Source organism: Ovis canadensis, chromosome 17 (genome assembly GCF_042477335.2).
Source record: "Ovis canadensis isolate MfBH-ARS-UI-01 breed Bighorn chromosome 17, ARS-UI_OviCan_v2, whole genome shotgun sequence".
Classification (NCBI taxonomy): domain Eukaryota; kingdom Metazoa; phylum Chordata; class Mammalia; order Artiodactyla; family Bovidae; genus Ovis; species Ovis canadensis.
The window spans coordinates 24,775,265-24,788,125 of record NC_091261.1 but is presented as its reverse complement, the minus strand read 5'-3'; the positions used below and the strand labels follow the sequence as shown (position 1 = coordinate 24,788,125).

At 39.0% G+C, this 12,861-nt stretch overlaps 1 protein-coding gene across 15 annotated transcripts in view; it reads left to right on the top strand.

Annotated features, from left to right (window-relative positions):
* The window catches only part of GAB1 (GRB2 associated binding protein 1), a 125,593-nt gene that overhangs the window by 79,764 nt on the left and 32,968 nt on the right, over window positions 1–12,861 (top strand). For all 15 annotated transcript variants that reach the window (XM_069556815.1, XM_069556813.1, XM_069556814.1 and 12 more), the window contains exon 2: window positions 8,669–8,963. In XM_069556815.1, coding sequence (XP_069412916.1) covers window positions 8,669–8,963 — 295 coding nt within the window. The remainder of the gene's footprint in view (window positions 1–8,668; window positions 8,964–12,861) is intronic.

Below are 12,861 nucleotides of genomic sequence, written 5' to 3'. Positions count from 1 at the left end.
GAAAACAACTCAAGTATTTTAAAGCAAATGGTTTTCTTTTGTCCCTGCTTCTTGGCTAATTTGTTTTTCTTTATTTTATTTACCCTAGTTGTATTATTATTATGGAAAGTTAATGTTTTTAATAGGAAAAGTAATTCCCAAAGTGCTTATTTTAGATATTTAAATATCTAAGTATATGACCATTTACAGACATGGTTTTTCAAATAAATTAAAATTGTAAGCATATTAAGATCACCAGACTTAGGGAGAAGAAATTTGTTTCTCTATTTTAAATGCTTCCAGCTTTCCTTTTTTTTTTTTTTAATTTAACCCTCTAAATTCCAGTTTTTAAAACAAAGTAGTTATACTTTGTCTAAGCTGTTTCCTGACTAGGACTCAGTCTCTCCAGATGTATCCTGGAATTCTATATTTAAAAGAAAGGCTAAATTTATTCACTAGCTGCAGAATATGAAGAGGAATATGCATTTCCATACAGATGTAAGCTCTTTTGTCTTATATACATCATTCTTAGACTTTAAAATATTAATTAATAGGCATCCTTTTTTAGAGCATTTTGAAGCATAAGCTTTTAAAACATGTAATATTTTAAAAATTATAACAGTATTGAGTGGAAAGTCCTTGAAAAAAATCAGACACAAAATCATATAAAATAAAAATATGAAACTGGTCTGACCCTCCCAACCCTATTCCTGGAATGACCGCAGTTAACACTTCCAGTGTGTCTCCTTCCAGACCTGCTCTCTAAACATAGTTTATACATACACACAATCATTTCAGACAAAGTGGAATCATACAATTCTGTAGCTTTTTTTTTTTAAGTTTAACAATTATCTTGTGAGTATTTTTCATATATGTGCTTCGCAGGTGGCTCAGTGATAAAGAATTCGCCTGCAAGAGACGTAGGTTTGATCCCTGGGTTGGAAAGATCCTCTAGAAAAGGAAATGGCAGCCCACTCCAGTATTCTTGCCTGAAAAATCCCATGGACAGAGGAGCCTGAAGGGCTACATCCATGGGGTCATGAGAGTTGGACAAAACTTAGCAACTGAGCGTGCATGCATTTTTCATATATACAGATTTGTCTCACTTTTTAAATGTTTTGCACCAATTTATTATTGTATCTGTATCTCGAAATTTATTTAACCATTATCCTGCTGGTGAAGTTTAGATTAAAACCTCCCTTATTACAAAATAGCATTTTCACTTAGTGAAACACCTATCTTTGTTAACATTTTACAGATGTCTAAGATTATACATAAGTTTTGAATTCACAGTTGTGACCTTCTTTCCTTAAATTTCAGTCATGAAATACCTTTTAAGAGATTTCAGAATAAGAAAGTTCCACTCTTTTTTTCCACCAATTTCCTAGGATAATAGCGGGTTAGTAAAATTACAGTGGTGATGTTTCGTGATGGAAGGGTGGTTGACTCAAGAATATAGAAAGTGCTATTCTTCAGCTTGTCCGGTCAAGGTCAAGTTGAGGATTCAGCAACTATAACCTGTAGACCTGGATGGAATCATTAGAGGTCTTTCTGAACCACCCAAAGGGAACACACTACCTAAGACCTGTGTGCCGGGAGCTCAGAGAAGTGGGAGCAAGTCGGTTAGGTGCCTTAACTCAGAGCAAGCTGAGGAAAGCTGCAAAGAAGAGGTCTTAAGTGAACTCTTAAAGGCAGAGTAGGGTCGTTGGGTGAGAGAAAGAGGATGTGTTAGACTGAAAACAGCAAAATGTGTGTGTTGGCTGGAGAGGCAGGGAGGGTAAGTATTGTTTTGATCTATAATAAATATGGTTTGGTACACCAACCCGTGAAGGGAGCTTGGGCTACCCTGATAACAACAGTGGCCTTCTCTTTTTCTCTCGCTGAGGTCTTTTGATTTAAGTTCACTGGCTCTCCGCAGCAGACACAAAAAAATTTAAGGAATGGTCTCAGCTTTCAAAGAACTGGATGTCAGACTGGGAAAATAATTCATGAGTATTTGGAACATTTGGAAATGTACATAGAAAGATAACTGTAGCCCACCAGGCTCCTGTGTCCACGGGACTCTCCAGGCAAGCATACTGGAATGGGTTGCCATTTTCTTCTTTGGAGGATCTTTCTGACCCAGAGATCGAACTCAGGTCTCCTGCATTGCAGGCAGATTCTTTATCATCTGAGCCACCAGTGAAAATGACAAAGTAACAGATGGTTCTAAGCTGTCCACAGCCATGCAGAAGACTTTGGCCAAGACTCCTGAGAGCAGGTGTGGCAAGACAAGGGAAAGATTTGAACAGAACTTTGAAGAATGGTTAGGTTTCCAATAGTAGAAAGGAGTTCAAATATACTCTCCAGTGGGGTAAATACTGTGGACAAAAATGAGGAGAGAACGGATAAACTGCTTTGGTGGCAGTAGAAAGCTTGAGAAGAGAAGGAATTAGATAAAATCTTAAAAGAACCTCTATACTTGTTTGTTTGCTTAATTCTCTTTTGAAAATCAGCCTAATTCTGTCTGAGCACATTTGAATCACCTGGTGAGCATTTTAAATGCCCCGTGCTGAGACTTCACTTTTGGTGCAGTGGTTAAGACTTTACACTTCCAATGCAGAAGCTGTTGGTTCGATCCCTGGTCAGGGAACTAAGATCCCACATGCTGCCTGGTGTGGCAAAAAAAAAAAAAAAAAAAGAAAACCTCTCATAGCTGTAGAGTTTTGAAACAGATGAATTTATGGTTTATGCACATCTGTCTTTCCTGAATAATTCTTCTCAGCCCAGTTGCAAATGGGCTGGGAAGATTGCAGGCTGCAATGGGGTCCCACAGAGTCAGACACGACTGAAGCAACTTAGCAGCAGCAGCAGCAGCAGTATCCCTATAATGCATAGAGAGTGTGAGAACTTCCATATTTTTATCCATGTCTCCTTTAACATATTCAGCATTGCCTGAGCACCTCGCTGGGACATGGCTCCAGTCCTCAAGAAGCTCACTTGTAGGGATGTCAAACTCAGTAACTGGAAATGAGGGGGAAACGGAGAGCTTGGAAGGGGCTGTTCAGAGTGGTTTCCCAAAGTCTGAGTTAAATCTGGGAATGGATTATGTGCTAAGGGCCGGAATGTATCAGGGCCAGAGGCAGTGCAGAAGTAGAGTGTTAAGGGACCTGCATGTATTTCCAGTGCAGTTGAAAGGCAGAGCCTCAAAAAGTTGAGCTGGAGAGATAGCAAAAGCTAGGAGAGCCCCGTAGGTACTTGCCAGAGAGAGTTTGGCTTATCCCGCAGGCAGTTACCGAATATAGGGGATAGGTAAAAGCAATGGAAATATTCTAAGCATTGTAGGTACTTAGTTTCACCGTCTGATGTAAATATATGTCCATTGGGATCTATGCACTCTCTGTGCTGTTCTCTTTTGATTTTCATATAGTAGCCAAATTTAATCTTGAAACCCTGAGATGGGACACTGTCATCAGACTATTACGCTTCAAAATGCAGACCTGCTGATGCAATCTTATTTTAACACATCATTTATTCAACTTCAGGTTGAACTGACTGTTGCAGGTAGGAAATGATAACAAAATAAATGTTTGCATAGCTCCCTCAACCACATCTGCTTGTTAGCCAGTGGGTAAAATGATGTTTCACATATATTTTGTTTAAAATGGCTTCGAGTGTTTCCTAAAAAAAGTGTCCTTTTTTGTCCGTTACTGCAGTGTAGAATTGGTAAGGCAATGTACAGCTTTCTCCGGGGCTACCAAGGCAGCAAGGATAAAAATAGGGCAAACTTTAAGAATCCCAGATATTTTCAGATAACAAAGACTGATTTATGTGGACCCATTTTGTGCTCAGACAAAACATAGAGAAGCTTTTGTGCTGTGATTAGCAAGGGTGCTGATGTCAGTTCTCTTGTTGAGCATCAAGCTTTATTCTGTGGCTAAATTGTGCTTTGTACCCTAATCCAGAGAACCTTTGTATCTGCCTTATTAAAGTGTGTAGTTTATGTAATTGCTTTTGTTTTCCAGTTTAATCTGTGCCAGATTCAATGAGAGTGACTCATTTTGTGACTGAGACAAACATTCACATTTGGACCGTGTTAAAAATAAATAAATAAGTTGCAGGTGCTGCTTGGCTAAATTCTGTGTTTTCATGTTGTAATTTCCTGCCGCAAGGGTTCATCTCTTAGATAATGTCTTCTCAGCCTCTGTAATCGCTAGCCCAGTCTGCCCAGTGCCCCGCGATTCATTGCTGCTCATTTCTTGGCTGTTTATTTTAGTTTCCAAGGGCCTTTTGCATGTTAACAGTATCATTTCAAGAGGGAAACATAGAACTGGATGGGGCAGCTACAGTCAACCAGATGACCAAGAGTGCCACGTGAACTGTAGCAAAGGGGCGTATTGCATTGTTCTCTCTTTTTGCCATTTTCCCGGGGTGTTTTGTGCCTGTGTTGTGGCAAAGCTCAGGTGTGTCTACTTTATTATGTATACATTCGGCATTGCAGCTCCTTCTCTCAGGTGGAAGAGGTTTCAAAAGCATGCCTTTCTATTCAGGGTGGCCCATATATCTAATCTAATAGTCTGAAAATTGTGACGACTTCACCGTCTTACGGGAGTTCTGTTTATTGTATAAATATTTCTAAGTACTTGGCCCTGGGCTATGCATTGAGTATGCAATGGCGGATAAAATAGCCATGGTCACAGTCTACTCAGACTTTGCAGTCTGCTTGGGGAGTTAGATACTAAATAAAGAAATACAAAGAAAAATTGGATCACAGAATTATAAAAATCACTACACAGGTAAGTGATGAGATCCGTAAAATTATGCCCTGCTCCACACTGGGGAGTGATGGGTTGAGGGTGGTCAAGAAAGAGAAACCTAAAAGTCAAAGTCTACCTGGCAAAGAGAGGAAAGAACATTCTGGACTTAGGAAGCAGCATGTGCAAAGTCCCCGAGAGAGGAGACAGTTTGACATCCTATAAATCATATGATTAGCAGGAGAAGAGACAGCTGAGTAAACTAAAGAGAAAAGAAAGTGACTGTATTTAAGAATTTAGAGATGAACTATGCAAGCACAACAATATGGTAGCATTTAGTAGAGGGGCAGATAACCTTGCATACTGGCCTCCCTGGTGACTGCGATGGTAAAGAATCTGCTTGCAATGCGGGAGACCCAGGTTCCATCTTTGGATTGGGAAGATCTGGAGAAGAGAATGGCAACACACTCCAGTGTTCTTGCCTGGAGAATTCCATGGACAGAGGAGTCCGTCGGGCTGTAGTCCATGAGTCGCAAAGATTTGGACACGACTGAGCAAATAAGACACAACCCTGCATACATCTTACAGCCTGAGAGCTGTGCTGAAGTATAGTATAGAAATTGATGCCTGTAATGTTTAGTCTGAGTCACTGGGGGATGCATGAATTATGTTCAATGAATTATGTAGTAAGGCATTTTAGAAAGATTTCCTTGCACCAACCACATTAAAGTTTTAAAAAGTCATTTCTGTATTTAAAGACAGAACTTTCACCATCTGGAGAAATCACTTACAAAAAGATATGATTTCTTGATGGCCCTGGATAAGTGACATAGTGCTGTGTTTTCCTTTTTCTTTACTTGTCTCTTCCTTTTTAAAGCTTACTGCTTGATAAGGAGGTATCCGTGAGGGCATGAGTTTTAGTAAGAGATGATATTTATTTATTTTGAAATAAATAGGTTTATGAATGGATTTTTATAATTCAGAATCCAGTGCTAAATTCATGTGAATTTAACACTTTATAACTTTTCAGTATTATCTAAAGCATCTGTAGAACTCCAACACTGCCTTCTTCTGGACACTAATTGTTTGCTTTTAACTGAGCTGCAGTCAGACTGAGAAATTAACTCAAAATCTTGATGATAGGCTCTTCCCTGGTGGTTCAGTGGTTAAGAATCCAGCTTGCAATACGGGGGACATAGGTTCAATTCCTGGGCAGAGAACTAATATCCCACATGCAACTCACCCCGTGCGCCACCCTAGAGAGTCTGTGCTCCGCAACTAAAGATCCTGCATGGCTCAGCTAAGACCCAGTGCAGCCACATAAATATTTTTTAAAAATCTTGATGATATTAAAGAAGTACAGATATAATATTTTAGGCCTTTGTGATTTTTCTCCTTGATCTACTTACTAAAGGATTGCGTAAGTTTTTCCATGAAGGAATGCCTGTCCGTTGACAATCTGTTGCTACTGAGTCGCTAAGAAATGGGGTCCAACTCTTTTGCAACCACTTGAACTGTAGCCTGCCAGGCTCCTCTGTCTGTAGTTCTGCATATATTTTACTAGAGTTGCTGTATTCTCAAATATCTGCCTGTGTGACGAGTGTTTTCTTCATAGGCAGTAGATTCTTGGAGAGAAGAAATCATGAATTTCTTATCATTTCTTCACACAAGTACCTAGCATGTCACGTATAGTATAATCAATAACTTATGGGCTGATTATTTCATTGACTTAGTCCTTAATATATCTAAATTTTGGGGGGTGATTTCGATGTAAAGCATCTTTTAAAATGTTAAAACCTGAAGTTATCACCCTAGTTAATTCAGTTATCGGTACAGGTGTCCAGATGATTAGACACCAAATGAACTGGTTTTTGCACCACTCCAGTCCCTTAATTTTCATTTTCTCTGCCTCAGAGAATTGTCACAGCTGTGACTCCATCAATGAACTACAAGTCAAAATTAACTCATGTCAGAATTTATTTAAAAAGGTGGTCATTATGGAGGCTGAGACTAAACATCGATTGGAGAAGTTTAAGTGGAATTTAGTTAGTCCTCCTCTCGGTTTACGTGTATTTTTCAGGATAAAATAAAGCAGTTTTTAGTGGAAACTGTCATGCCTTTTGTGTTACAGATGCCAAGTTCTGCAAAAGAAAAAAAATAGAGAGACCCTATCATGTCACTACTAGTATTCCTTTCAGTGATTATAACTTTTGTTGATTTTTTAAAATAAAGGGATCTATATGTTAATGAAGGAACAGACATAATATCTGGGGAAGGGGGGTTGGCCTACGTTATAGTACCAATGTCATGAACGTTCTTTGTCTGATTAGACTATTTGTGTGTGTGTATGTGTGCACACGCACGTGTATTTGTGTGTGTACACTCTGTTGCTCAGTCATGTCTGGTTCTTTGTGACCCCATTTGGACTGTAGCTCACCAGGCTCCTCTGTCCATGGAATTTTCCAGGCAAGACTACTGTAGTGGGTGGCCATTTCCTTCTCCAAGGGATCTTCCTGACCCAGGGATCAAATCCGTGTCTCCTGTACTCTCAGGCATAGTCTTTACTACTGCACCACCTGAGTAGACTGTAGGTAGAGCACCAAACTCATATACTGCCCTGAAGAAAATTTCTGAACACGCCATAAGCATAAAGCTGTCAGTACCCGCATGTTATCACTGGAGGAGACATACTCGGTCTTGTTACACTTTTCCAGAACTAGGGGACTGAGATGCGACTGGTGCCCCATCATGCTCTCCAGATGGCAAAAGTGGACAATGTCCATGGAAGATTTGATTCCCTTGGGGGTCATAACTTGCCGTTTCTCAGTTCTACTTCCTGATGGTCTGACCCTATATGTTCAGTCTGGAGCAGAGAATGACTCTTAGTAGGTAACTTGAATCTCACTAAAACAGGCCTCTTTTTGGTCTGACTGCCCACTCAGGAAGACCCTCACAGAAGAGTAAGGCTTCATTTCGTCTCTGGGCAGAGATGTTGGGTTTAAAAACTGATGAAGTCAACTCTTTCAGACAATTGATTCTGGTTTTTTTTTTTAAATTTGATCAATGTTGAGGTTAAAGAGGTTAATAGTGAAAGAATTTCTAGGCTTCTTTAGGTATAATATGAAAGTCCTTTGCCCTTTAACTGAGTTGTGTATTTCTGTTGTTACCGCTGAGTTATAGGAGTTCTATGTATATTCTGGACATTAATATCTTATCAGATATATGATTTGCAAGTATTTTCTCCCATCCTGTGAGTTGCATTTTCACCCTTTGATCATATCCTTCAAAATATAAAAGTTTTAAATTTCAATCCAGTTTATCTGTTTTTCTTTTTTTTCTTATACACTTAGTGTCTATATTCAAGTAATCATTGTCAAATCTAACATTATGAAGCTTTCCCCTATGTGCTTTTCCAAGAGTTTTATAGTTTTAGCTCTTACATTTAGGTTTTTGATCTATTTTGAGTTCATCTCTGTATAATGTAAGGTGAGGGTCTAATTTAATTCTTTTGCCAGGTGGATATCCGGCTTTTCCAGTACCATTTACTTTTTTATATTTAATGAAAACTAAATCTTCCTTGATTTGTTGACTTGATAGTACGTCAGTGTAAATGTCTTCTCATATCAATCAATGTCTTCTTTTTTTTTTTTTTTAATTTTTTTTTTTTAATTTTTTTTTTGTTTTTTTTTTGTTGTTTGTTTTTTATTTTTAGTTTTGCAATGTCTTCTTATACTTTATCAGAGGATAGAGAATAATAAGTGTGACTACACACACATTATTGAGTTAATTGAAGAGACACCAGTAGACTTGGCAGGAATGGTGGATTATTCTATGAAAACAAAACAGCGTGTGTGACTTTCTCTAGTCAGTGATCTTGTAAATTTGATTTGACAAATGTGCCTCTGAAAAACTTCTCTCAGCTTAACACTGAGTGAATATTTTTGTTTTGTTCCTAGGCATGGAAGAGGAGATGGTTTGTGTTACGCAGTGGCCGTTTAACTGGAGACCCAGATGTCTTGGAATATTACAAAAATGATCACGCCAAGAAGCCGATCCGTATTATTGATTTAAATTTATGTCAGCAAGTCGATGCTGGATTGACATTTAACAAAAAAGAGTTTGAAAACAGCTACATTTTTGATATCAACACCATTGACCGGATTTTCTACTTGGTAGCCGACAGCGAGGAGGAGATGAATAAGTGGGTTCGTTGTATTTGTGACATCTGTGGGTTTAATCCTACAGAAGAAGGTAAGTTCAGGATTTTGTGATGCACCCCAAGTTCTCCTTTATTACTGCATTTTAAAAGCCATTATAAAATTCATTGTTATTTCAGTTACACAATATATATTTTTTAATAGTAACAACATGTAGAAAAGCACACCTGTCAATATCCAGAGAGAAACTTTATGTAAATTTTAGAAGGAAAGACTATCATTATGGGGCAACGTCTAAATAATGTCCTGAAGATGACAGGAAGGCATACTTACTTAGAAGTGTTTCCTGAGTTCCAGTATAAATACTAAGTTAAACCTTAACACTGCTGATACTTGATATCTCAGCCTATTAAAGTAACATTTTCATGCAACTTAATTCTTTAGAAGTTTTTTAAATTGAAGTATAGTTGCTGTACAGTATTATATGTTACAGCTGTACAATATAATGATTCACAGTTTTTAAAGGATATACTCTTTATAAATAAAATATTGGCTATATACCATGTGTTGTACAGTATATCCTTATAGCTTTTTTTATACATAATAGTTTGAATCTCTTAACGCCCTTTTCTTGAGGTCCCTTACCCACTAATTTCATCTCTGTGTCTGAGTCTGCTTCTTTCTTGTTGTATTGACTGGTCTGTAACATTTTTTAAATGCCACATTTAAGTGATATCATAAAGTGTTTGTATTTTTTTGTCTGACTTATTTCATTTAACATAACACCCTCCAGGTCTATTTATGTTGTTGCAAGTGGCAACATGACTTTTTCATGACTGAGTAGTATTCCATTATAGATATTATACTGATGGTATATATTACAGTGTATCATAGTACATCATGATATAATACATACATTGTATTCCATTATATGTATATATACAAACACCATATCCTCTTTATCCATTCATCTAATAATGGACACAGGACTTATTTTTAAACTATATTGGATTGTGGAGTTATGAAATAGCCGAGGTGATTATCAATACCTATGAAAAGAAAATTCAGAATCAGTCACAAAACATGATGAAAAAGAAAAAACATCTTAAGACAGATGCCCTATAAAGCATGTGGAGGAAGAAGGGACCTGAGTTTGGAAACAGAGGTAGTGAAGAAAAGCTTCTTAGAGAAGCCCAACTGTGAACTGTAGGCTTCTGAAGGAAGTAGTAGTCTGTCTACGTGAATGAAAGGAGGGATGCAGAACCTGCAGGCTTAGGGGCTAGGGAAGGACACAGAGGTGGAGTAGACTCCTCCATGGTTGGAGAAGAGGGCTGTGAATGATAGAGGCAAGGGAAGACTTTCTTAAGGATCTAATATTTGGGTGCCTGTCCTGGAAGAAACCATGGTTTTTCCAGAAGTCATGTACAGATATGACAGTTGGACCATAAAGAAGGCTGAGTGCCAAAGAATTGTTGCTTTCAAACTGCGATGTTGGAAAAGACTCTAGAGAGTCCCTTCAACAGCAGGGAGATCAAACCAATCCATCCTAAAGGAAGTCAGCCTTGAATATTAATTGGAAGGACTGATGCTGAAGCTGAAACTCCAGTACCTTGCTCACCGAATGTAAAGAGTCAAATCTTTGAAAAAGACCCTGATTCTGGGAACTGAGGGCAGGAGGAGAAGGGGGAGACAGAGGATGAGATGGTTGGATGGTATCACCAACTCAGTGGATGTGAGTTTGGGCAAACCCAGGAGACAGTGAAGGACAGGGAAGCCTGGAGTGCTGCAGTCCATGGGGTTGCAAAGAGTTGGATGCGACTGAGCAACTGAACGACAGCCTGGAAGGATTGAGTGATTAAAGACCTCAGGAAGTTTACAAGTGGAATTCCTCTTTGGGTGCTTTTATGCATTTTCCTTGTCTGCTTCTCTACTTCTCTTCTTTTTAAAACAAACACTAAGAACCCATGTAGGGGACTCCAGTACTAATTTAGGTTTGCAGAGTCAAAAAGCAGAAATAAAGGTGGCCCAAGGTCTTTGACCCTATTGTCTTCATGGTTATACTCACACTGACAAGTGTGCATTTCCAAATACATGTATTTAGGAGCACTGGAGATTTGGCGAGGGGTGGAAAAATTGTATTAACAATCAACATCAAGATTTGGACTGCAGTGAAACAGTCATCATCTCTAATTAGCTCAGGTCAGCACACTGGTTTCCTCTCTGGCCAGGCAGCCCCCAGGAGAAGGAGGCTTCTAGGACTGGGATTGGCCCAGTGGGGAGCGGGGGGGAACCCCCTGCTGAGAGACTCCAGAATGCTCAAGGGAAAACAGCACTGTGAAAGGGAAGGAGGTGACTGATTTAGACAGGAGGCTAATGACACAGAGCACTTCAACAGAGTTCTGCTGATTAAAAGCCTCAAGAAATGGTTCCGCATATGGAATTAAAGCTTTGGTTGTTTTTGTAAAGTTACTAAATATTGTTCCCAGTTCAAGTGGACCTGTGGGTACTATTTCTTAATCCAGTTAAGCTCCTTTCTTGCTTGCAGACATGATCTATAGTTGAGTACAGTGGAGGATTTTGAAGTTGAAGTCACAAATGAGATGGCTCTTTTTTTTTAAATTCAATGTATCTTTTATTTTTTAATTTTATTAAAAAATTTTTTTATTTTATATTGGAATACAATTGATTAACAATGTTGCATTAGTTTCACGTATGCAACAAAGTGATTCTGTTATATATATACATGTATCTACTCTTTTTCAAATTACTTTTTTGTATATATATCTTTAAAAAAATTTTATTTGAAGGATAATTGCTTTACAATATTGTGTTGGTTTCTGCCATACATCAGCATGAATCAGCCATGTGCTGTGCTGTGCTTAGTCACTCAGTCATGTCTGACTCTTTGCGCCCACCAGGCTCCTCTGTCCATGGGGATTCTCCAGGCAAGAATGAGTTCTCCAGGCAACCCATGGAGTGGGTTGCCATGCCCTCCTCCAGGGGGGTCTTCCCAACCCAGGGATCGAACCCACGTCACCCACATTGCAGGCGGATTCTTTACCGTCTGAGCTACCAGGGAAGCATAAATCAGCCATAGGTATATATACATTTGTCCCCTCCCTCGAGTCTCCCTCCCACCTCCCATCCCATCCCACCCCTCTTAAGTTGTCATGGAGCACTGGTTTGAGCTCCCTGAGTCATCCAGCACATTCCCACAGGCTATCTGTTTTACATACTGTAATGTGTATGTTTCCATGCTGTTCTCTCCATTCATCCCAGCCTCTCCTTCCCTGCACTGTGTCCACAAGAATATTCCATTGGTATATATGTACCACACTTCTTTATCTACTCATCTGTCAGTGGACAAGATGGCTCTCTTTTTAATGGTCAGTGATAATGATTTATTTAGACACCACATTTGTTGCCTTGTATAATGGATTGTCAGCTAAAACAATTTAAGTATTTGTATAGTCTTTGCCCCGATGTTCTTTTACCTGCTTCCTTTTCAATTTAGAATTTGCTTGGGGGGATATGAAGTCAGACTCCTGTTTCCATTGGTACAGATTCAGCTGATCTGAAGACTCCAGTCCATGTTCTTCTGTCTCTCTGTTTGCTTTCTTTATAATTCTCCTAGTTAACAAAGGATATTAGGTGCCCTCTTAGTACATTCTTCAGTCAAGGAACATGAGTGCGTAATTTTTTAGAAGCATTTTCATAGGGTGGTTAGAGTTGATCACCTCCCAGATGAGACTGTCTAATGCTCAGGTATCCCACATTAGTTTTACAAGTGTTAAGGCATAGAGTCTGGTTCACTTGTCCACCTTAGAATGGTTCTTATCATCTGGGAACTTGATGAACACCCACCCTGTCAGCTCTAGGAAGTAGGTAAGTTTTGTCTGCTTGAGAAAACTGATTCATTAATCTACCCACTTATTTGAGTTTGCCAGGGATCTGCTAGGCTTTGGGCATTCATTCAACCAATATGTATTAGG